We start from the raw sequence: 23,774 nt of genomic DNA on the forward strand, positions 1-23,774 counted from the left end.
TCTTTCACAGCATAATGAAATATACTTTTATCATTATAATCAAGTAGAATCTTATTAAGACTTGCTGTGTAAGATAACTCCAGAAGAAAATGTCTGTTGCCCTTGACTACCACATGCATATTTGCTTTTTGTAATGCAAGGAAAACTTTTAATTGCCGGTGTTAAATTCTCTGAAGTTAATTTCACATCACCTTGACATTAAGCTAACAAGAAGACAGGGTCATTCTTGGTTTGTAAACTCTGTTGTCTGGATCATTTAATAGTATCATATTCAAGAATGCGAGCAGCAGAGAATTTTAAAGAAAATAACAGTGAGAGCTTAGGACTATGAAATAACTCGTTGGAAAAAAGGATTTTTTTTTTTTCTTCTCCCCTTTCACTGCTCTGGCGAAAGTGGGTTACATTTTCTTTCTTCAGAGGGAGAGATCAGTATGGGTTTTATGCCAGAGGCCATTTTAATACATGAATGATTTGTAGGTAAATTTATTGTAGCCAATGGATGCAGTCAACTGTGTAATAGAAATATTGTCAAAAAGCTGGGATTATTATTTAAATAAGTGCAGTGTTAAATTTGATTACATACTTTTTAAAGCTAATAAAACATTTCATTGCTCTCAAACTATTTCCCATAGTCCTATTTAGTCAGAAAACATAAATTAAGTGAGGCTCTGCATAGAAAATTACCCAGGCTTTGTGTCGATGGAAGCATGCATGGAAAAGCTTGGCGGCCTCACAATTTAAAGACGAAAGGAAGTAAAAGGGGTTGGCAGGCTCCTATATAGGCTGGTGGGGACACTTTTCTCCTTGAAGAGTTATGGGAAATGACTGCCTAGGAGAATGCATGCTTGAGATGGCCTTGGGGGTGTGGAATTGTCGGGAGCCCAGGGTGCATCAGAGGGAGGCCCCTCTTGCCCTGTCTCAGGTAGAGAAAAGTCACCTAGGTTGACAAAATTCTGTTCACCTGGACATAGGGTCTCCAGAAACATTAGCCACTTGCTTGTTAAAAATTATAATTGTTTTTGTTTTAAATAAATCAAAGTGAGGTCTTTGGATGCCAGCATGGGTCTGTGACATTTTAAATTGTGCTATTTGCTGAGCTTATCCTGTGACAGGTCTTCATTTCCACCAAATGTCAAGGATCAGTGCCTTGCATTCATTTTAATGAAATATTGTGCTGATAAGGGTTATGAATGCCAAGTTTAAGCTGTAAATTACTAAATGTCGGGCTGCTTTCTGCTTTGTGAATTCACCAGGGAGCAAGCTAATGAAGGTTTCTTTCTCACTTCTTCTTCCAGTTAGGGATTCATGGCTATGCCTTTGCAATCACAAATAATGGATATATCCTGACGCATCCAGAACTCAGACCACTGGTAAGACACATACTTATTTCTATGTTTCTCCTTTTATGGTTTTAAAAGGTTTTCTTCAGCTCTACAGTGGTGACACTTTTCAGTTTTCACTTGAAATGCTCAATTCATAATAGTGTCTGTGAAAAGCTGTTTTAATAGTTTATAACTAGCATTTTGACATATATTATGCAAATAATATAGGGTAAATATATTTGCTAACATGTTTTTATATATAAATCCATATATGTCTTACAACTTATTTATTTCATATTTGCCAATATATGTAAAAATCTTAAATTCTGTTCAGTTTGAAATATACATCATAATAGTAGCTTCATGAAACAAATGATCTCTCACCCTCCAGCCTGAGACCAACTTTAAAAATAAGATTATCTACTGATTTATTTATTTTGTAACTTGCTAGCTCTTCGTTGCTGTGCACAGGCTTTCTCTGGTTGCAGTGTGTGGGCTTCTCGTTGCAGTGGCTTCTCTTTTGGAGCACCAGCTCTAGAGTGCATAGGCTTCAGTAGTTACTGCCCATGGGCTTAGTTGCCCTGTGACATGTGCAGTCTTCCCAGACCAGGGGTTGAACCTGTGTCCCCTGCATTGGCAGGCAGATTCTTAACCATTGGACCACCAGGGAAGTCCTGAGACCAACTTATTGAAAATTACATTTGATACAACAAATAAGAGTCAAGATCCCTGGAAATACATTATGATGAAGTTTGATCATTACCCAGGCCCGGTGCCTGCTGGCTTGAAGGTACTCAATAATACCTTTTGTGTTACATTGAAACAGTTGAGATTTTCCCTCTTGTCCTGCCTAAGCTGTATCCAGTAGCATTGTTTGGTGAGCTGACATGAAAACCATTTTCTTTCAGCATCGTTTTAGCTCTCTTTGAAATGAGTGGAGTTAGGCCTAGCCCAGATCAGCCCAGAATAGCACGGTCCATTTTGATCCCTGGGGAGAGGCTGCCTGGAGCACTGTGTTTAGGAGGATTCTGAAGGGCAGCTAGGTTTGGTCCACTGTGGATTCATGAGGTGCATGGCAGAGAGGGCACCACATATTTTTTCTCCCTGATCTAGTTGCAGTGTGTTGACAAAAGGACATCCCTTTTGGTCTGTGGTTAGACCAATTTTAAAGAAGATATAAAGGTATAAAGAGTGATATAGTAAACTCTGCTTTTGAATGTTAAGAAAGTATAGTTTATTTCCTATAGCTGTACACACACACACACACACACACACTCATACATACCCATCCACTCCACATGTCTTTTTTCCTTTCATCAAAATTAGAAAATATCAGCAGTGCCTGCTATGCAAACGTTTATTTGTGAAATATCGTGTGGACCAGTTTGCTTCTCACTTGAATCATTGTTTAGAAGAAGTTCATGTTTTAGCTCCATCACCATCCAACTTTGCTCTAATCGCCCTGGTATTAATGGAGTCACGGCCACATCATGTGGATCCCATATGCATGCTTCAGGATGCAACTTAAGGTAATACTTGACTTCAACAAGCTTTTTATTAAAAAAGGATTGAATTAACTGGTTAGCTGATTCCAAGCTTAATTCAGAATCACTGAAAAATCTGATTGAAAAACCTACCTAACTTTTTAAGGATATTTAAGTCTAAAAATGTATTTAAGTTTAAAAAGCTTAGCACAGTACCCATTTCTAAGTCTTCCAGTTGTGGTTGCTTGTTGAGGGTGGTAGGAGATATATGTTTGATGTGGCTGACAGTAGGCTCCTAGTGCTCATTTATTCCAAGTTGGAGTGGATCAGAGTAAATGAAGCAATCAAACCTGGGTCTTCTGCCAGTGAATGAATTAACTTTCCTATTTATCAGCTTTTAAAGAAGGAACAAAATGGAACCAGATGTCAGAAGTCACCAAGGTACCTTCCCTTTCTCTATAATGTGGAAGTGAGCAGCTCCCATCTGCGCAGTCATTTCAGAGACTTCCTGGGCTTTCACATCTCCTGGTCGTGCAGCAAATGGCCTGTTTGCAAATAATCCATCTCGTGGACTTCAGAACTGTAGCCACTGAGAGGGCAGCTGAAAGGCTCTTAGAAGAATAGGCCAACCAGTCAGCACTGATCATCTCCTGATAGTGCAGATACTCTCACATCCAAGTCACGTCTGTTCTTCTCACTGTTGAAACACTGCCGTGAGTGATTTCACTGGAAATGGCAGCTAGGGTCAAATTCCCGTAAACGTGGTGGCCCAAGCAAATGCTGCACGCCTCACTTGTGAGGACCCAAACCAGATGAAGCTTTCTGAAGCCGATCCACATAAGAACATCAGGAGTGGCCAGGTCAATGGACCATCTATCCCATTTTTTCCGTCTGTGACACGAAGGCCATGACATGTTTAGAAGAGGTTTGGCATGATGCCCGCTGTTGAGGGTTCTCTGAACTAACCCATCTGTGTAATCAATAGTGGCTGTTAACCCTCCCTTGAGTTTTGTATTTTCCTGCTGGGAAAAAGACAGCAGTGAAGTGAAAGGAATTCAACTTCAGCAGCACATAGGTTATCCTTGATTCCTAGTCCCATCATAAACCAGCTGTGTGACTTTGTTCTCTTGTAATCTTGTCATAACCAAAAAGTATAATATTACGGGTTGTCAGTGTAAATGGGATAATGCAAGTAAAGAGCCTTGTGTGACAAATCAAGCCCCAGGACATTGTGGGGACATGGTAGTTCTGTGGGCATTCTGTCTGTGTTTTATTGACTGCTATAAGGATTGGGAGGACTTGGTGATGGTGGATGCTTGCTGGGGGTGGGGGGTGGATTTAAAGAACATTTTTTAATTATTCAGCTTGTTCAGGTTATTATGATAAACATCAGTGAGACTGTATCCACACACACACGAGTAAACATACAGAGTCCTTGGCATCATGCAATCTGCATGCAGTTCTACTTTCAATCTGACATCAGCTCAGTCTGTGCAACCTCAGCTACGCCTGTCTGTGCCTGTCTACCTCCCCACCGCCCGTCTGTCTGTCTGTCTCTCACACATCCACAGCCTTACTTTTCTTTTCCAGCTCTGAGCTAGAAGAAAAGCAAACAGTAGCTGTACTGGGAAGTTCTGTGTGAGCCCAGGAAAACGAAATTGTTTTGTTTCTGTTGTCTGCTTGTTTTCAAAGTAGCACTGAGGATGTACTAGCAGCTGCAGTAACTAAAGTATGACAGTTAAGAATCAGTCCACGTAGGGGGAGTAACCCAGCTCTGGCACATACAGTAGTTTGTTTGTCTCCGTCTTGTTCACCTGAACACCAAAAGCAGAAAACGTAATCCCTCCTTCTCCCTCACCACCAGTCACTCAGCATAGAGGAGGGACTTCGAAGGAGAAAGAATGAAAGAATCCTCCAGAGCGATTGTTTCATTTCCAGTTACGTTGGGCCCTTCGGGATAGTGTAATGTAATTAGGGCACTTGCCCCAGAAACCTGAGTCTGCACCGGACGTAAATGGACCCAGCCAGAGTCTCACCCACAGCTGGGGACAAACACCACCAGCAGCTTCCTTGGCCGGCTCTAGCAGGGAATCCTCACTCCAACCTGACAGGCTTTCTGCAAGCCCAGCCATACAGTCAAATCCTCGTTACAAATGGATGCTCCCCTCGGTTCTGGCCAAGGCTGCCAGATTAGCGCAGTGGGTGTGAGTGGGAGCTTGTGGCCAGCATGGAGCACGGAGCCGACTCACTTAAAATAACTCCTGTTCCCTCTCCATCTGCCACTGAGGTTGTTTCTGTCCCTGCAGCCAGAGGAAAGAAGTGGGTTTCCTGAAGCACAATACCAATATTTTTCTAATTTGTCCAATAAAATCCCCCCCCCCAAACTTAATATTTGGCTTGATTTATCCAGTATTTTCTTTCATCTTGTATGATTTGGGTGTGAATCATGAAGTGTCTCCAAAAACAGCTCAGATGTAGGAGCCTTACTCAGCAGACTGGCTTTGGTTTAATTGGCAGAGCTGCTCAGGCAGGATTTTCCAGTTGGTCACTGGGCTGTCTGTAGTCTTTCTCCCAGTGTTTCTTAGTCACTCTGTCCTTGCCACCTGCTGTGACTTCTGGTGGACTAACGGATACTGATTCAGCAAACATTTATGTGGTTCCCAGCGTGCTGGGATCCGTGTGTTAGAATGGGGGCTGAAGGAACACGTGGGCTGGGGCCACCTCATGGGTGGGGACTCGGACAACAGTGAAGCAAGAAGGATTCAAGTCAGACCTTGAGGAATGATTTTTGAGTTGTTATTACACATCTGGAAGTTTTTTTCCTTGGTCTCTGCCCCTCTTTAACATTCAGGTTAAAACTATTTCAAAGTGTAGTTACTTAGAATTACTGTCTAGATCGATTTTTCTTGCACTTTATTCTTCCCATAAAGTTCTTTGAGAGCTTTACGAATTTTTCTTAAAATGTGGAACCCCTAATACATCTTTTTTCTTTTGCCCGACAGAGCATCGAGGGAAATAAAACTAGGAAGGGACCACCTTTCACATGATCTGATTTTCTTTTGAGATTTTGGTAATCCATGTGCCCCTCCGTTTTAGAAAAAAGGGACATCTAAGTTGATTGCCTTCCCCATGGAGGCCTGGAATGTGGACCTTGTCAAACCACCAAAAGAACACAAAAAAGGCTCCTTTCCAGCAGCCACAGCACAGGCAAGGCTCCATAGCGGAGCCTGGGGCAGGCAAAATCTAGGACTCGTTTCCATGAAACCACGTTGACATTTGCCAAAAGCCATTTGCTCTGTGTCTGCAAGCCCAGAAGATGGGGAAGGATGCTGAAAAGTTTCTATTCTGGATAAAAATTAGCCAGTCACACGGGCCACTGGGCGTAATGGTAGATGGAGAAAAATCTTCAGTTCCTTCCCTCAATATTTGCTAGATGGCTACTATGTTCTAGGGCTAAGCAAGCTTCCCAAAGTGGCTGCAGAGACGTGCTCCAACACAGAGAGCTCAGAATCAAATAGGGTGGATAAGATTTTATATGTAGGGTGGAGAAGTAACCATAGACACAGCTAGGGAAAATGCATTTTTGTATCCGCTTTGTTGTTAGTCTCAGGAAACTTGGTCTCACATGTGTTGAATCCTTTTTGTGTGCAGACACTGCTCAAAGTGTTTTAAGTGGTTAAAGCTTTTAATCAGTAACTAATTCAATAGCAGGCTTAGGATGCAGAAGCAATGGAAAGGCTCAGAGGCTCAGAGAAAGGGTGTGTGTGACGCCAGGCCTGTGTGGAAGGTGGGTCTGGAAGGCAACCTGGAGTCAGACTGTAGACAACCAAGGGTGCCAGGACCATCTCCGTGAGGCAGTGCATATCCTCATGTTACTTACAGGAATCTGAGGCGCCAAGCAGTCAAGTAGTTAAATGACTAGAAAGAGTCAGAACCAGGAGCCCCCAGATCCGTTTAGATGCGCTAAATTCACTCTTCTATATTGGTTGATTCTTCAGGAAATGGGAAACCTGGTCTTTGCAGCCATGTCGATGAATAACAGGGTCATCACCAGGCAATTACAGTGAGATTCTGCCTAGACTGGTACTGCCCAGGAAGAATGTCATGTGAGCCACAATCATGAGGTGCCCGTGTAAGTTAACATTTTCTAGTAGCTACATCTAAAAAGGAAATAGGTGACCAAGCTGTGCAGCCCAGGCCAGTGGGGGCGGGGGAGCCTGAGCCGCCAGGCTGTCTCCATTTCCGTCCTGTCAAACTCAGCTGAACTCTCCGCGTCCAGATTCTGCAGATGACAGTGTCATCTTCCTGTCACACAATCTCTCCCCTCCCTCTGGAAGTCAGTGTTCTTGCTGTTCCCACAGCCCGAGTTCTGCCTGATGTCACCAGTGGGCTCCTTGACTGTCCCCACCCCACTCCAAATGTTGATTCCATTTCTTTGTTCTGACGGATGCCCAGCCACTTATTTTTCCATGCCTTTTTGCTATTGAACATGGGTTATAGATCAGCTCTGGCAGAAGGTCATTGAAAACACAGATTGACACATGGACATTCTGACAAATTAAATATTCTTACGCCATTATCCTCTCGTATGGGGTGAAATGGACATCCCATGGACTTATGTAAATATGCTAAATGCTAAGCAGACTGAGGAATGCCTCCATCTTCCTTCATGTCTCCTTCCCACTCAGTGCAAATGCTAAGGGTTCTTTGGAGTTCAACAAATGTGGGTGTGGCCTCCACCACTGACTTTTTCTGCCCCACTCCCCATACCACCCACCGTCATTTCCTGTTGGTTCCAAAATGCACCCCAAGTCTACTCCCCTCTCTCTGTCGCTCTTGACAGGCCCCCTGTCTTGGCTTTCCCAGATAACTTCCGTTCCCTTTCAGCCCTGCTCTGGGCACCTGTTTTTGTACCCCCTTCACCCCAGCATTATTCACTTAGCAGTCAGCGTGGGCTTTCACAGCCATCACTCAGCTGATCTGGCTTTTCTTGGCATCTAGAGTAAAACCCAAACTCTGGGCATGGCCCCAGCTCCCTACTATATCTGACTTGACCTCTCTGGCCAGACAGAGTGGTGTGGCTGCCCGCCGTGCTCACCCCTCCTTCAGTCTACTCCAGCCCTTTGTCCAGTCCTCAAAAGCCCCAAGCTCCTCTCTGGTCCAAATTCTCGTGCCTACTTTTCCCTCTGCCTGTAATCTTGTTCCCGATAACACCTGTGACTGCCTTTGTCCCACCTTCCATTCTCATCTCAATGTCACCTCCACAGAGAAACTTCCCTGCTCTCTGACCAAAGGAGCCACGCACCTCCCTCACTCCCCATCGCACCCTGTATTTTAGTTTCCTCCGATCACTTATCACTCTTGGGAAAGGTCTGTGTGTTCAACCTCTCCTGCACCATCCCTTGTGAATTCCTGTGACTTTGCTCCTGCACCCAGGGAGTGGTTGATAGATATTTCTTGGTAGATTTTGATGGCGTTTGAAGAATGCTGATGACTAAATATCTGGGTACCAATTTTCTACAATAAATGAGAAGTGCAGATGCCACATGTTTACCCATCAAACACTTACTGAATCTTTGCTTCATCACATGCAAAATTTGAATCTCATGTAATTGGTCAAGACCCCCTTTCTTTCCGCCCCTGCCTCTGCTGGACTGCAAACATTCATGAGATGTTCCTCAAGTCAGGCACTGTGCTAGCTGATGGAGACAGAGAAGCAGGTAGAACAGCATCTCTGCCCACAAGGAGCTCATTGCTAGAGTCCAAGAAGACTTATGTGCTTGCGGGGGAGGCATCTGCTTTTCTTGAGGAAGGGTACCCTGAGATGCTGGAGGGCTTCCCGGAGGAGGTGGCATGCACACCAACTTCATCCACAACCCACTGTGAGGGACATTTCTTTCCAGACTCAGCAGGGATCCCACACACGTCCTGAGATCTCTGTCCTCATGCTGGACCAATCACTGCTTTTGACTTCTGTCTCTGGTCTCAGAACCATGCATTCTGCTGGCCCCAACCTGCTGGGGTGTAGCGGGTGGGAACCGGTCATCGTTTATGTAACTCGGTGGCTTCTAAAGACTGGAATCCCATCTCACGTCTCCAGCTCTGTTCTCTGCTCAGACTGCTGGGAACTGAACGAGACTGGCCAGTAGGTGGCGCACGGGCACCGCCGTGTGCCCGCTCCCTGAGCACATTCTCAAAACAATCCTTTTATGTTGGGTCTGAATCCATCCCGTTTTATTTTAAAAGAAAGAATCATCGGATGCTTAGTAAATGTATCTGCGCAGAGGAGTGTGTTCTTGGAGAAAAAAAATAAGCAAGACTGTGTGACCCCCGTGGAGCGAGCCTGGTATTTTTTAAATACATCGTTTGGTAACAGAGAAAACAGAGCCTCCCTTGCTTTCCTCTTGATAAAATGTTAAAGAGCAACGGTTGGAGCCGCCCTGGTCTGGACACTTGAGTGGAAGAGTGGCAGCCCTGAGCAGGAAATGCTTACACCTCGTGAGCTTCAGGATGAAGCAGGTTAGAGGGGTGCCTGCCTTTCTGTCCTGCAGACCTCAGGAACTCTATAGCGGCTTGGTCCCCAGGTTCTGGGGCCGGGTGTGTACAGGGACACCTAGGGCATAGGTAGGGTTTAGCGGAGAGTGGATTAGCAGTGACAGTGCAGCTGTTTCGTAGAGTTTTAAGAACCGTGCTGTGTGCTTATCATCTTTGTGTGTTTTGCCTCATTAAGTCTTCGCAGCATCCTGTGTGTTAGTGCTTCTTTTAGAGAGATATAACTGATGCCTGGGCCAAGGACTATGTCAGTCAGAAAGCAAATCTGACTCAGTCTTCAGAGGAAAAAAAAAAAAAGACAACTATGAACAGTGTCGTTTTTCATCAAGTTAAACCCATTCAGTTGAACAGACTTCCTTAATTCCGAAGCAGTGGTATAAGGTTCTTTTATAAAATGAGAGTTGGGCTGGTGGGCCCCTCTTGGCTTCTGCAGACAATTTACCTCTTTGCTTCTGCTGTCTGCTTCTGCACACCACCTGCATGGCACTCAGGGTGGCATCTTTGATCTTGGCCTTGGATGGAGGTTAGCTGGTGGGGGACTCACCCAGAAGAAATGAGAGGAGAGCGCGGTGGATTCAGCCCCGTGTCCCCTGGCACTGGCTGCACCGAATCTAAAGCCTTTTGTCGTCTGTGGGCCCCTGTGATTGTTCCTTCGTCTGTCCCCTCATGCAGAGTGGAGGAGAAGGGCCCCACTGCTTGGGACTCCAGGGTACTACACCATTTCTTATAGCTCCCTACACCTGCCCCACTGTTACAATAGCCTCTTTATTAAAACTTCCTTAATTAGCCAGCTTGACGATGCCATATGCTTCCTGCTGGGGTCCTGACTGATACAAAGGTAAGAGTGGATGGAAGGTTTGTTTCTCTTAAGTGCTTACTAGGAATAAATAAAGGAAAAAGAAGAAAGGGAAGAAGGAAGACTGGAAGAAAAGAGGAAGAATTGAAAGGAAAAAGAGAGAGGGAGGAAGGAAGGAAGAGAAAGGAAGGAAGAGGCCCTCCATCCTGTCCTTTATTTTTTATTCATTCGCTCATATTCATTAGTCTCACGTTGTAGTGGGAACAGAGAGCTTCCATGTACACTTTTATTAAATTCCTCTTTTGCTCAAGTGATTAAGAATTGGTATCTGTTGCTTACAACCAGAGCAGCCTGGCTGATGCAGTTGTGGAATCCCCCAGTCTGGGAACCATTGCTGGGTATGGCTCTGACCCCTGCTCTCAGGGAGCACACAGTCTGTCGTCCCTCCCTGTCTCCCACTCCCACCCCCAAAACCCTCCTCTCCACACCACCCTATGCCCTCATCCCACCAGACTTCTTGCACAGGTCTCTGAGTTCGGGCTCCATACTACATTACAGAAATCCCTCGACACGTCTGTCCCCTCACTGCCCTGCAAGCAGCCTGAATACACTGATCAATGTTTTGTTCACCCTTGCATATCCAGGGCCTGGTAAAATACCTGGAAGAGAAAGTGGAATAATAAACAGGAGAGAAGACCCACGTATAGGTAATTGATTACACAGTGACACAGTATATTATTAAGCACCAGAGTGGGAATACTGGCAAGAAAGAATTTATAAAAGGACGTGGTGTCTAGCTGTGACAGGGGTGGCTCGAGAACTCTGCAGGGAGCTAGTTTGCAGCCTGTAAGCTTCAGTTCACAGGTTGTGATCCAATCCAGCACATTTGGAAACAACAAAAGGCCCTTCAGACACTAGATGTGCAACTTGCTCCTTCTTGCATTGCTGGAGCCCACCTTCCCTCTCACCTTTCCTTCTCTCATCTGGCATGTATTATCGAACACCTCTTCTGTGCCAGGCGCTCTTTTATATGCTGGAGATCAAGGGATAAAAACAAGACTGACACAACTCCCCCTTCATGTGGTCATGGATAAGATATGTTGTTTTTAGGCTCATAAGTAAGCAAATAAAAAGTATTAACCCATTTTGGATAACCTCTCCAAAGGAAGGAAGGTTCTGAGACATCAATAGACTAGGGACATGCCCTACTTTTAGTTGAATGGTCAAGGGGAACCCTTCTTGGGGATGACATTTTAAGCTAAACCCTATAGCCCCGAGGGGGAAAAGAACTTGCTGTGCCAAGATAATGGAGACTAATTTAGGCTGAGGGAACCATGTATGCAAAGACCCTGAGGCACGGGGAGGCCTAAGATGTGTCTGGAATCTGTGAGTAGATTCAGAACAGAATTCCAAATACCAAGTGCCTTGAGGTTTTGTTGGTAAATTCCTATTTGGAAACATGCTTAGTGAAGTAGTTCTGTGGATGGCCCGCCCAGGCCCCCTCAGCTCTCAACTCCATGGGTTCCAGCCTGGCTTGCAGCTGCCAAAACCCTAGTGAAGACTTTGTGACTTCTGGAGTTCAGTCCTTTCAAGCACACAGCGGGCAAGGGGTGCCGGGGAATTAGCATCCTTCCACCAAAAACTGCTGAGCGCTCCTACCTCCCGGTGGGCTCCCTGGAGACACCTGCTGCACACTGACTCCCGGACCCCTGCAGCGGGATTCAGCTTGAGGTGCCCACACGCTCCATGATGCAACTTGTGTTGGCTGCCCGCCTGTTGTCTCTATCTCTGAGCCACTTTGCCGTGTCCCCACAGGCATTTCCTGGCAAAGTAAAACTTTGCCCTTAAATCCTGGCCTTAGGATCAGCTTCAGAGGAGAGCTGTGCCACGATCCCAGTGGACTGATACATCTCTGCAAAAACTGATTTGCTTCAAATACAGTTCTGTGTGCGTATAGACCTTTGCTTTAAAGTGTTGGGATCAGGCACATTTCCCATTCTGTTTCAGGGGGCTGCGCATGTATTCACCTCACATCAGCCTGCTTGCACTGAGAAGCGCCAGGGAGTGTTAGCTTTATGCTGTTAATAATGGAGAAGGCACTTTAAGGGAATTCGGTTTAGAGATAGGATTCTCTGCTGCTTTATTGTTTGGCAAAAGGATTTGATGAGGACAGAGCTTTTCTTTACACTGGACACACTCTGACCTTTGTTTTACTAGATTAATTTCATATCTAGAGTGCCCCATCTTGGATGATGAATTAGCAATAAAAGGCTCGTCAAAATGTAATTACAGGCAATGTGTTGAATAACGATCTCTTAAACATTCCTATAGATTTGTCTGCCCCTCCTTCCGCTCATGGGGGAAGTGAGCGTCAGCTGCTAGCTACTAGCCTGGACTCAGGAATGCAAAGCCTAGCCACACTGTGAGGCTGAGATGGCAGAGCTGGCTTCCATCATTGTCCAGTGTCATCTAATTGATCAATTGCTTCTCTCCACGTGATGCACATCTTTATATAATTTAAAGGGCCATCTCCACGGGGGTAGGAATACACAGGAAGTGGAAGCTCAAGGCAGAGTGAAACCTCCCCTCCTCCATCTGCAGCAGCCTCTTGTGGGGAGAGAGTTATTAATTAAAATGTTAACTGTCCAGACAATAGCAGGCAGACCAGCATGAAGAATGCTGGGAAGTGAGCATTAAAGCTTTTATAACTGTAAATTCCAGGAAAGTTTGTTCCTCCTTAAAACAGGCAAACAGAACCATCTGCATCCAAGAGAAGGCCAGACTGGGCTGGTGAGCGAGGTTCGGCTTCCCCGGGGAGGAGTCAGACTGGTTTCTCTGCAGAGAGTTGGACTGGGAGAAACCTAGCCTCACCCTCAATGTACTGAGGAGCCCTGTAAAACCTGCAGCTTGAGCTGACAGCAGAATATTCAAATGATTCAACAGTGTAAGTGCCCACACTCATTTGAATAACTGAAGAATTCAGTCATTTGAATGCCAATGGTGATGCCTCTGCGAGTTTACATTTTAGAAAGACAGTGCATCTGAATCCCCATGAGAGCATTAAATTGCTATCTAATTAGCAGTCCCAAATTATATATATTTAAAAGATAATTAAAGGTTTGAAGGCTGTTGGAATAGCTGGTTATACATTTAAATGAATCACTAGAAATTTGTTAGTAATGTGTGGAGTTTTCTTTTATTTTTTGCTTCCCTCTTTGAAGTTCAGTAGACCCAACCTTGAGGGGTTAAGTCTGGTAGCGGTAAGATAAAGGCAGATGTTTTTAATTATTGCAACTCAAACCTCCAAATAATTATAAGCAGCTGTCATTTTTACATAATCCTAAATGATAAGACGCAAATAATGCAAATAAAAAGGTTAAGAGCATGGGCTCTGGGGCATAATCATTTACTCCCCACCACACCCCTGAACTGACCATTGCCCTTCTTTGAGGAGGTGCCCAGACCATTATGCGCTTCACTCAACTTTTATAATCATGTGACAGGCCACGTGTGTTTCTGAACATCTCCCAGCTGCCATTTCCACATACTCTGTGGATGTTTTCAGGGCAAAGGGAAACACGAATGCATTTGAGATATTCAGCTTGGCTAAGCCAGTCAGGGCTTTTGCTGATCGTTATTCTCACTTAGCCTTTCTCTTTGGGACAGGACCCGGGTGACCCCACCCCAACTCCCACAAACATACCAATAGCTGGCATTTCTTTGGCTTGTGGCTGGGGATTTCATAAGATCAAGTGCATTTGTGCCTCAGCTGGCCAGGGCCAGAGATCCCAAATGACAGGCTGGTCTGCCAGCCACACCCCAGGGAGCTCTGGGTTCAAGTCTGAAATTGGATGCTTTGTGTGCTTGTCTGTCCCTGGAAGGGCGGAGACCACCTGAGGAGCAAGTGAGGGGACGTTCATCATTGTCACAATGTCTTCTTTTTGGACCCAATAACTACAAAACCAGCATCCCACAGATAGAGGCACACAGCTTACCACAGGCACAGTGGAGGCCAGACTCTGCAGGAGACAAATTTAGAACACATCTGAAAGGAACACACACACGCACACACACACACTCCAAATTAAATCAGAAGCCCGAAGAACCCTCTACTAGGAATGCTCAAGGCAGGTTTAAATAAACAAGGACCCCACTTGGCAGAAATGTGCCCCTAAAGAAAGAAATGCCCTGTGAGATAAGCTTAATTTCCTGGGATTGAGAAGGATAAACAGAGGAAAGAGGAGAAAAATCCTTTATCTGGGACAGTCAGAAGCTGACAGGCATCTCACACAGAGTACTGTCCCCTTTCCCCAACATAGAACCATAGAGATTTCAGAAGTATATCCTGGGTATTAGAATCAGTTGAAACATTCTGTTTCTCTCAGATGCCTGCTCCTTGCCCCAGAAAAGCCTCCTCTGGAATTTAAGTTTCTTGCTACACTCCAGGAAGAGAGTCTGGGTGTGATTGGGACAGGTAAAGGTGTTTATCTGACTCCCATTACTGCAGCAAGTTTGAGAATTCTGTGGATTGGATGCCTTTAAATAATACCTATTTCATCCAAGTTCAAATACAAGTATAAATAGTACTTTCATATATATTTCATGGAAAGATTCCTTTGAGAGGTAATAATTTGAAACTAAGCTCAACTCAAAGTGGAGTTCCAGGGAGCTGGTTGAGTACAGCCACAGGTCACTTTGCCATCATCAACTTGCTGTGCCCTTGAAAGGCACATCTCAGGCAGGCACCCAGCAGCAACCTCAGGTCTATATAAGGGAGGTTCACCATGCACACTTCTCCATGGAGCAGAATAGTGCCTGAGGCTTTGTGTCTAGGGTCAGCTTCAGCTCTGCTGCTGTCGGCTGTGTGACCGTGGACAAGTTACTCAACCTCCTTCCATTCAGTTTCATCCACTGAGAAATGAGGGCAAAAGTAGTGCCTGCTGCTTGGAATTACTATGAGGATTAACTGAGTTCATGTTCACAAAATGCCTAGACTAGGTCAGACATGGTAGGTGTTGTGCACGCTATTAAGTAAAGACCCATTATAATTTTCACTCTGTTTACTCAGGCCTCAAATATTCTTAAGAAGAATCTACTCTTTGACGAGTATTCTCTTAGGCACCGCAGGTTTGATGCTGCATAAGTTGTTCAGTCGCTCAGTCACGTCTGATTCTGCGACCCCATGGGCTTCAGCATGCCAGGCTTCCCTGTCCCTCACCATCTCCCAGAGCTTGCTCAGACTCATGTCCATTGAGTCAGCGAGGCATCCAACCATCTCATCCTCTGTCATCCCCTTCTCTTCCTGCCTTCACTCGTTCCCAGCATCAGGGTCTTCTCTATTGATTCAGCTCTTCGCAACAGGTGGTCAAAGCATTGGAGCTTCAGCTTCAACATCAGTCCTTCCAGTGAATATTCAGGACTAACTTCCTTTAATGGACTTGTTTGATCTCTTTGCAGTCCAGAGGACCCTCAAGAGTCTTCTCCAACGCCACAGTTCAAAAGAATCAATTCTGCGGCCCTCATTTTTCTTTATGGTCCAACTCTCACATCCATACATGACCACTGGAAAGACCATAGCCTTGACTAGACGGACCTTTGTGGGCAAAGTAATGTCTCTGCTTTTTAATACGCTGTCTAGGTTGGTCATAGCTTTTCTTCCAAGGAGCAAGCGTCCTTTTTGTTGCTGCAGTCACCGTCTGCAATGACACTGTTTCCACTGTTTCCCCATCTATTTGCCCTGAAGGGATGGGACCAGATGCCAGGATCTTCCTTTTTTGAATGCTGAATTTTAAGCCAGCTTTTTCAGTCTCCTCTTTCACCTTCATCAAGAGACTTTTTAGTTCCTCTTCACTTTCTGCCATAAGGGTGGTGTCATCTGCGTATCTGAGGTTATTGATATTTCTCCCAGCAGTCTTGATTCCAGCTTGTGTTTTGTCTAGCCCAGCATTTCACATGGCGTACTCTGTATATAAATTAAATAAGCAGGGTGACAATATACAATTTTGACATTCTCCTTTCCCAATTTGGAACCAGTCCATTATTCCATGTCTGGTTCTGATGGTTGCTTCTTGACCTGCCTACAGGTCTCTCAGGAGGCAAGTAAGGTGGTCTGGTATTCCTATCTCTAAGACTTTTCCACAGTTTGATGTGATCTACACAGTCAAAGGCTTTGGCATAGTCAATGAAGCAGAATTAGATGTTTTTCGGGAATTCTCTTGCTTTTTCTGTGATCCAGTGCATGTTGGCAATTTGATCTCTGGTTCCTCTGCCTTTTCTAAATCCAGCTTGAACATCTGAAAGTTCTCGCTTCATGTACTGCTGAAGCCTGGCTTGGAGAATTATGAGCATTACTTTGCTAGCTGAATAAGAAATACCTTTTTTCCCAAAGATGCATGGGACAGAGGGGAGGAGACGGGCATGGAAGGAACAACTTTGCACTGTAGCAGTATAGTGTGTTAGTCATGGAGATAGCACGGGAAACTGAAGAGGATGCAGGAGGGACCTGCACTGACCAGAGACAGGCCAGGGTGGGCTTCCCAGAGGAGCTGACGTCTTGGCTGGGTGCTTAATGGCCACTTGACTCTGAGATGGGTTGGAGTGTATTGAGAACAGGTGGAGTGGCATGTGCAGAGGCCTGATGGCAGGAATGATAATGACGCTTTTAGGAGTCAGCGCAGTCTAGCTGGAGCGTATGGAGTGAGAGGCCAGAGGAGCAAGCAGAGGTGGTGTGACGGGGACGGATGGTGTTCTGGGATGTTGGACATCGTCCTGCAGGGTGTGGGATGTAACAAGTACTGAAGGCTGAATGGTAATATGTAGGGTTACGGATGACCCTCCCGAGCTGGACTTGGGAAGATGTATTGAACAATGGAGTCCATCCAGGTGGGGGTGCTTAGGAGACACGTGCCATCTTTAAGGGAGAGGTATCATGGCAACCAACAACAAGCTGAACACAAGAGGGATAGAAAGATGCCATCAGTTCTAGGAGACACTTGGTAGAAGTAATGGATGCAGCAGTTTGATGAACCTGGCTACTTTGCCTGGCCCGCTGGCCTCTTCCTCTGTGTCAGGATCGTCTGTTCCAGCCTTCACCCATGTCTCCATGATCACAGGCAAATATTGGAGGACTCCATCAGCCTTGCGGGGGACCTTTGGTTTTCCTATAAGTTATGAACAACATTAGAGGTCTGTGGGCTTATTCAGACCAGCATACATCCAGAAACACTTTAAAAAATATATGTCAGTATAATTGAGAATCACATACAAAAAAATTAAAACTAAACGTTTTGCTCAGTCACCAGTCCAGTGGGCTGGGTGGACCAGTGGTGGACGAGATTATTGGATCTGGTGTTAGGACATGGCTAAGACAGAGAGGAGGTGAGTGGGAAAGATGGTCACACGCAAAGCACTGTGTCCTCAGGGAGGTGCAGAACAGGAGCCCTCCTGAGTGAGAAGGGAGAGAGACTCTAGCTGGAAGGGTCAGAGAAACTTCCGTGGAAGATGTGGCCACAAAAATGGATTTCTACATGTCTTTTCCTCCTTCACAAATATCCTTAAAAATCTTCAGCAGAAAAAAGCGAAAACAAAATAAAGCTCCCCTGCCAAGCAGCTCCCCAAATTACACACAAACATTCACACGTGTACATACGATGAAGGCTCAGCAGTGTGACGGAGGATGATGCCGTTACTTGCATAAGGCGTATACCCGAGGCAAGAGGAATGGCAGCTGGCTTGGAGGGAACGATTCCTTTCCCTCTTTCGTGCCTCCTTCTTTTTACTTCACTTGCAGAATATTTTCCTTCATGTCAATAAACACAAAGACCTTGAAAATGAGAGATATCTGTTCTGGACACATCCCTCCAACAAGGGATGAGACTCGGGGTTTTTTCACAGTGACTAAGCTGGTTACAGACACTAGGAATGTTACGGAGGACGGCAGAAAAGCCAGCGCCACAGAGAACTCACCCCGTGGTGAATAGTTAGCTGTAGCATCATTTGAAGACGGACACAGTACTGCAATGCAGTGCTGCTTGATACTAATTTGTGATATTCCTTGAGTGAATAAGGAGATTCATTGTCTTTGCTGTTTTGAAACTGGAATCAATTTGCGGTGCCTAATTGTACCCCATGTTCAAAATGGTCTGACGGGTTCCACATACCCAAGAGTCTTTTGATATATAATTAACTTCTCAAAGGAATAATGCCAAATAAAGTTCTGTAAATGAAAAAAAAAAAAAAAAGTTGCTTGTCAAAAGCCACAGACATATTCTCAAATTATAGAGGTCCTCTTTTTACCCTAGATGTTATCTCCTAATTACTCAATGGTCTCTGAAGTCTTTATATAAAATCAGATTTGTGATATGGCACATTTCCATGCCCAAGAATTCAATGCAAGTCTTTTTGAAGCTTTGAAATTCATCGTTAAGCCTGTCTTGCATCTAACCTTTGCCCAGGAAGCTTTAGAGAGCATTCTGTCTCAAAAATGTTCTAACCTATTAGAGTAGCCATCTCCCAGGTGCCCACATGCGTCTTTATTTTGTGTGTAGCCTTCATGTGCACCCTTCTTTCTTCTCTGCGGAGATGTGGTCTTACCTCAGCAGCACCCTTTCACCTGCGTCAGCGGACCTGAAGATACCTCTCTGTTCTCCATCGGAGTCCCCTAGTCCCTGTTCCTTTGCTGGCACAAATGTTCTTCCCACTCCAGCCACTCAGCATGATGTTCATTTTTATGACTAACTTACTATTACAAGACAGACTGGCTTTTTGAGAAGGAGAATTTAAATCCAACCACCAGGTAGTAAGCCACATTTGACCTGCAGGGGCTGGCCACCTCCTCCCCACACACAGCAAGTGACTCATTCCCAGTGATTCAGAGGACACTAAAGATAAAGGTCATCTAGGTTTTCAAAGCGGCCAGCTAATTGTTTTTCTTTTTTTTTTTTTAAAAATAATAATACCAGTGCTGTTACAGTTTTAGAGTGATCAAAAGGATTTTGTAATCACACTAGAAGAGCACGTAGAACTTTTCATCTTCGAGACTTAAAAACATTAATTAATAAGAGCAGAGCACCTTTTAGGAAAAGGAAAAAGCTTGTTGTCTCGACATGCCCTTGTTGCCTCTCTCCCACTCTCCGACTGCCTTTACATATCCCCGTGGCCCTGTTTCGCTCAGTATATCTGGTTGTCTAATCTTCCCAGGAACAGGAAGGAGTTCAGCTCTGAATATGCTCATTGGAATTCTTTTCTGCCATAGGGCCTATGAGATCCAACCATGTGTCTTCTCTGAGCTGTTGTGTGATTGCACAACCAAAGGGTCACACTTCTGATGGAAGTCCTTTATCAGTGCCATGAGGCACTGCCAGGCTTCTCTGAGGCCTTGAGTGAATATTGGTTGTTAGGCATCATGTGACTATGATATCATACATTGGACACGTGGCATGATATTGTACTTGTTCTTAACCTAAAACTGATTCCCAACCCCTGGCCATCAATGTTAGTTTCAAGGCAGCCCCTGTGAGTTGGCTGTTAACAGAGACATGAATGGCCCGTGGGATTGGACTCCCAAGGCGGTTCTGCAACCATTCACGTGCCAGCTACATGAAGTCCTATCAGTGGTTGCCCTGAGTTGGTGAGAAGGAAGGCAGTGCAGAGGGTGGTGAAGACTGGGAAACCAGGCAGAGTTGGGGAGGAATCCGCGTTTCCCTGCCTGTTAGCCATGCCGCTGTGTGACCAGCATCCCTGCTCTCTGTGTTTCTCCTTTCGTGGAGCTGTGAGAATTAACAGGAGATGGGTACAGCACTCAGCACCATACCTGGCACAGGAAACAACCTTCGGGAAGAACGATAGGGAGTAGAGGGGGAAGCTAGCCAGCAGAAAAGAAACAAATTTGTTTTTGTTTTTGTTTTTCCTGAAAGCAGTCACTTGGAAAGCATAACAGATTGCTTGCTACATTTTATAAATTCTTGTTGGAGAAACAATGAACTTAGAAAACTGAAAACAGTAACCGCTTCAAAATACTTGTCCTTTGGGAAAGATAATAGAGTGTCCCTTGGTGATCCCTGGGTTGTGGTAGTGAGGACAGTCTTTTTTCATTTCTTATACTTTTCATTATTTTCAAATTCCTACAATGAACAGTTGTTACATGTATAACCAGGGCGAGGTAGCAGGGGGTGGGGGTTGGGGGGGGGGGCTTTAAAAAATGCTCTGTTTAGACTGTAGCCTGTGCAGCAGGGACTGATACAGACCCCTGGGATTCCCTTTCCCTAGGGGCACCTCCTCTGGGCCAGGACATGCTGTGACAGTAAGAGACCTTGATTTGCAAATTCTAGGGGGAGGAGACCATTACTCTGTCACAGACCCCCTGGACACCTGCCCTTGGGACCATGTCCTTGTTTGAGACCCTTCCTTTTGACCTTGAGAAGAATGGGCCCCAAAGCCAGGTTGAACTGCCTCTTTAAAGGACTAGAAAAATTAGTAAACAGCCATACTGTGAAGGGGCTTCCCTCGTGGCTCAGATGGTAAAGAATCCGCCTGCAATGAGAGAGACCTGGGTTTCATTGCTGGGCTCGGAAGATCCCATGGAGAAGGGAAAGGCCACCCGCTCCAGTATTCTGGCCTGGAGAATACTACGGACTATACAGTCCATGGGGTTACAAAGAGTCAGACACAACTGAGTGACTTTACCTATACTGTGAAGAACCGTTTTAACCCGTGAAGGTCGTCTCTAGGGACAGGCGTGATGAGGTGGGCTGCCCTGTTTATGAGCAGTTCCCACTGCTGACCCAGTGGCGGGTTGTCCCAGCACTGTTTGTCAGGATGTCTGCCATGCTCAACCGTATCTATGCCCATTTGTTCCTCATGGCAGTCCCGTGTGTTGAATGATCTTACCTCCATCCTGCAGAGGAGCACGGTGTGCTGAGAGAAATGCAGGCCAGCCCTGGGCACACAGCCTGTAGGTGCAGACCTGGTTCAAACCACAATCTCCCTCTGGGGCCTTGACGTTTCCCTGTTCTCCTAACTGGCCTGGTGAATTGCGACCTGCAATTGGAGGGCAGAAGGTGAGCCTTCACAGGCAGCTTCTGACTGAGTGCTTTCCTAAGGCTCACCTGGGCCTGGCTCGAGGCCTGATGAATAATCAGTGTCCAACAGTATTTTGAAAAGACCCTGATGCTGGGAAAGATTGAGGGCAGGAGGAGAAGGGGACGACAGAGGACGAGATGGTTGGATGGCATCACCGACTCAATGGACATGGGTTTGGGTGGACTCCGGCAGTTGATGATGGACAGGGAGGCCTGGCGTGCTGTGGTTCATGGGGTCACGGAGAGTCGGACACGACTGAGCGACTGAACTGAACAGTATGTTTGGATATGTGAATGGACAAATCAATGAAGCAAGGAAGGAGTGAAGGAATGAAGTGCCCAGTGGCCACTGGGTCACCCTCTCTTGCCCATGGAGGAGAGAAAGACGTGTCGCCCTTCCTTCTCAAACAGCCACTTAGCCTCTAAGACAGGAGGAAACCCGGGGCCTCAGAGGAGGTGGTGAAGGTATCCACCAGCCGAGGACCCCGACTGCCTCCGGAGAGAGACGTTTCCCCAGACAAGGCTGGCTCCCAGGCCCTGGCCACACCCCTTCTCCAGATGGCGCTGGCTTTGGGCAAGGCCTCTTCCTCTCCAGTTATGGGCCTCTCACCCCCATCTCCTTCCTTCCTGCTGGCAGCATGGAGCAGCACGAACTGTTTATCAATTATTAGCACACATAATATTTGTTTCACAAAGGCTGCATGGATGTGTGTAACTGACTTCCTTTAGTCTTTCCCAAAAGAACACAGAAAAGCAAAGGCATTCTTGTTTCGTTCAAACCCACACGAACATGGCCATCACCTTAGCCAATCCCTTTCTGCTTCCACAGTCTATCTGCAGGTAACACAAAGGGGCACTCACATCCAGACGGTTCAACGCTGCCAGGAAGGTTCTGGCACTTACGGCAGACCCCCGATGGCTCCGGCTGGCTCCTCAGATGGGTGCCCTTCTTCCCCCGTCCTTCTAGGCCACAGGCTGGTTTGGTGTGTTCACCACATCTGGCCTTTATTTGAAACTCCACCTCAAAGTATTTCATAGCACAGAATATCTTTCCTTATTAAATTCTCCCCCACATATTTTTTTCATAAAACAGGCACCAAAAACTACAAACCTACCCGTGGCTCTCAAAGTATCTGTTTATAAACCTTTGGAAACCGTTTGCAATTCGTTAATCACATTTTCAAAGGAAGTTACAGTTTATAGATACACTAACAAATGCCATATCCGATGCCTCAGCCCCAGTAACGAGATCCTCACGAAGGGGAAGAAGGAGTGCGGCTGGGGGACCTGGGATCCATCCCAGGCCAGATCCCATGGGAGAGGGGAGATCAGACCTGGGAGTCAGAGGTTCAAGGGTTTAGTGCTTTTTTGGACACCCTCAGACTGCATGGCCACGCATGTGTCTTCTCGGGAAAAGCAGGTACAGAGGGTCAGCAATGCTCAGACACAGTGGACTGTCTTGATTAACAGTGAGGTGTTTTACAAATCACAAGTTTCTAAATAGTCATTAAAGTACCAGAGTTTGTGAACACTTCACTTAAAATGTACTTTAAAAGAATGGTTCATTTAAAAAGACAAAAAAAAAACAAAACTAAAGACACTGAATATATACAGGTTGAAACTGATGACTACTTACGCTTGAAACCTAAGACAGCTTTTTTAAAAAAAACATCTTTAAAAAGAGAAGGAGGGTAATGTGGAGAGAATGTGTTGGTACATGAAACACCCAAGAGTATAAAGATTGCAGGCGAAGCTTGATCCAGGCACGTACACCGTGCTTTCAGGACTCTTCATGTCTTTTCTCTGGCTTCTCCGCACTGGCTTCATTCTCAGGAAGGCTCTCTCCAAGCAATGGCAGAGTTGGCTATGAGGACCTCAAGTTCCCCTCCTGCCTTAGTGATGCTAGTAGACAGAGAGCTGCTTTTTCCAGATAAATCCAAGAAAGCACCCCAGATTGAGTTTCATTTGGGTTAGTATGTGTTATGTCCCCAATCCTGAGTTACTCACCGTGTCCTGGAGAGTTGTGGGTCTCAGTCACGTACTCAGGTCATTCGTTGGCTTCCCTCTGAACCGGGATGGTCTTGCCATCACTGGAACTGCATTTACTGGGTGTGGTGAGGTCCATGGGGATTCCCTGTAGGAAAACCAAAGAGATTTCCCTGAAATATGTGGGGGATGAGTGGTGGCGGTCCACAGCCCAGGTATCTTCCTAATGGAGGTCTGTTCTCTAGCTGAGTAATAAGGTTTCTATTTTTTTCTTTTAACTTTTCAAAGTATTTGTGTGTTTATGTTTGTGGCTACACTGGCCTTTGTTGTGCTGCGGACTTTCTCTAACTGTGGCAGGCAGGGGCTGTTCTCCAGTTGCAGTGGTGGGCTTCTCACTGTGGCGGCTTTTCCCGTTGCTGAGCATGAGCTCCAGGCGCATGGGCCTCCGTAGTTGTGGTGCATAGGCTTGGTCGCCTCGCAGCCTATGGCATCTTCCTGGACCAGGGATCGAACGGCTGTTTCCAGCGTTGCAAGGTGCATCCTTAACCACCGGACC

General features: G+C 45.8%; 1 protein-coding gene across 1 annotated transcript in view; it reads left to right on the forward strand.

The window, feature by feature from the left end:
- The window catches only part of CACNA2D3 (calcium voltage-gated channel auxiliary subunit alpha2delta 3), a 902,079-nt gene that overhangs the window by 698,622 nt on the left and 179,683 nt on the right, over nucleotides 1–23,774 (forward strand). Inside the window, exon 16 of the mRNA XM_055414097.2 lies at nucleotides 1,296–1,370. Coding sequence (XP_055270072.2) covers nucleotides 1,296–1,370 — 75 coding nt within the window. The remainder of the gene's footprint in view (nucleotides 1–1,295; nucleotides 1,371–23,774) is intronic.

Source organism: Moschus berezovskii, chromosome 24 (assembly GCF_049115385.1).
Source record: "Moschus berezovskii isolate FMDL1 chromosome 24, NW_MosBer_1.0, whole genome shotgun sequence".
Taxonomy (NCBI): domain Eukaryota; kingdom Metazoa; phylum Chordata; class Mammalia; order Artiodactyla; family Moschidae; genus Moschus; species Moschus berezovskii.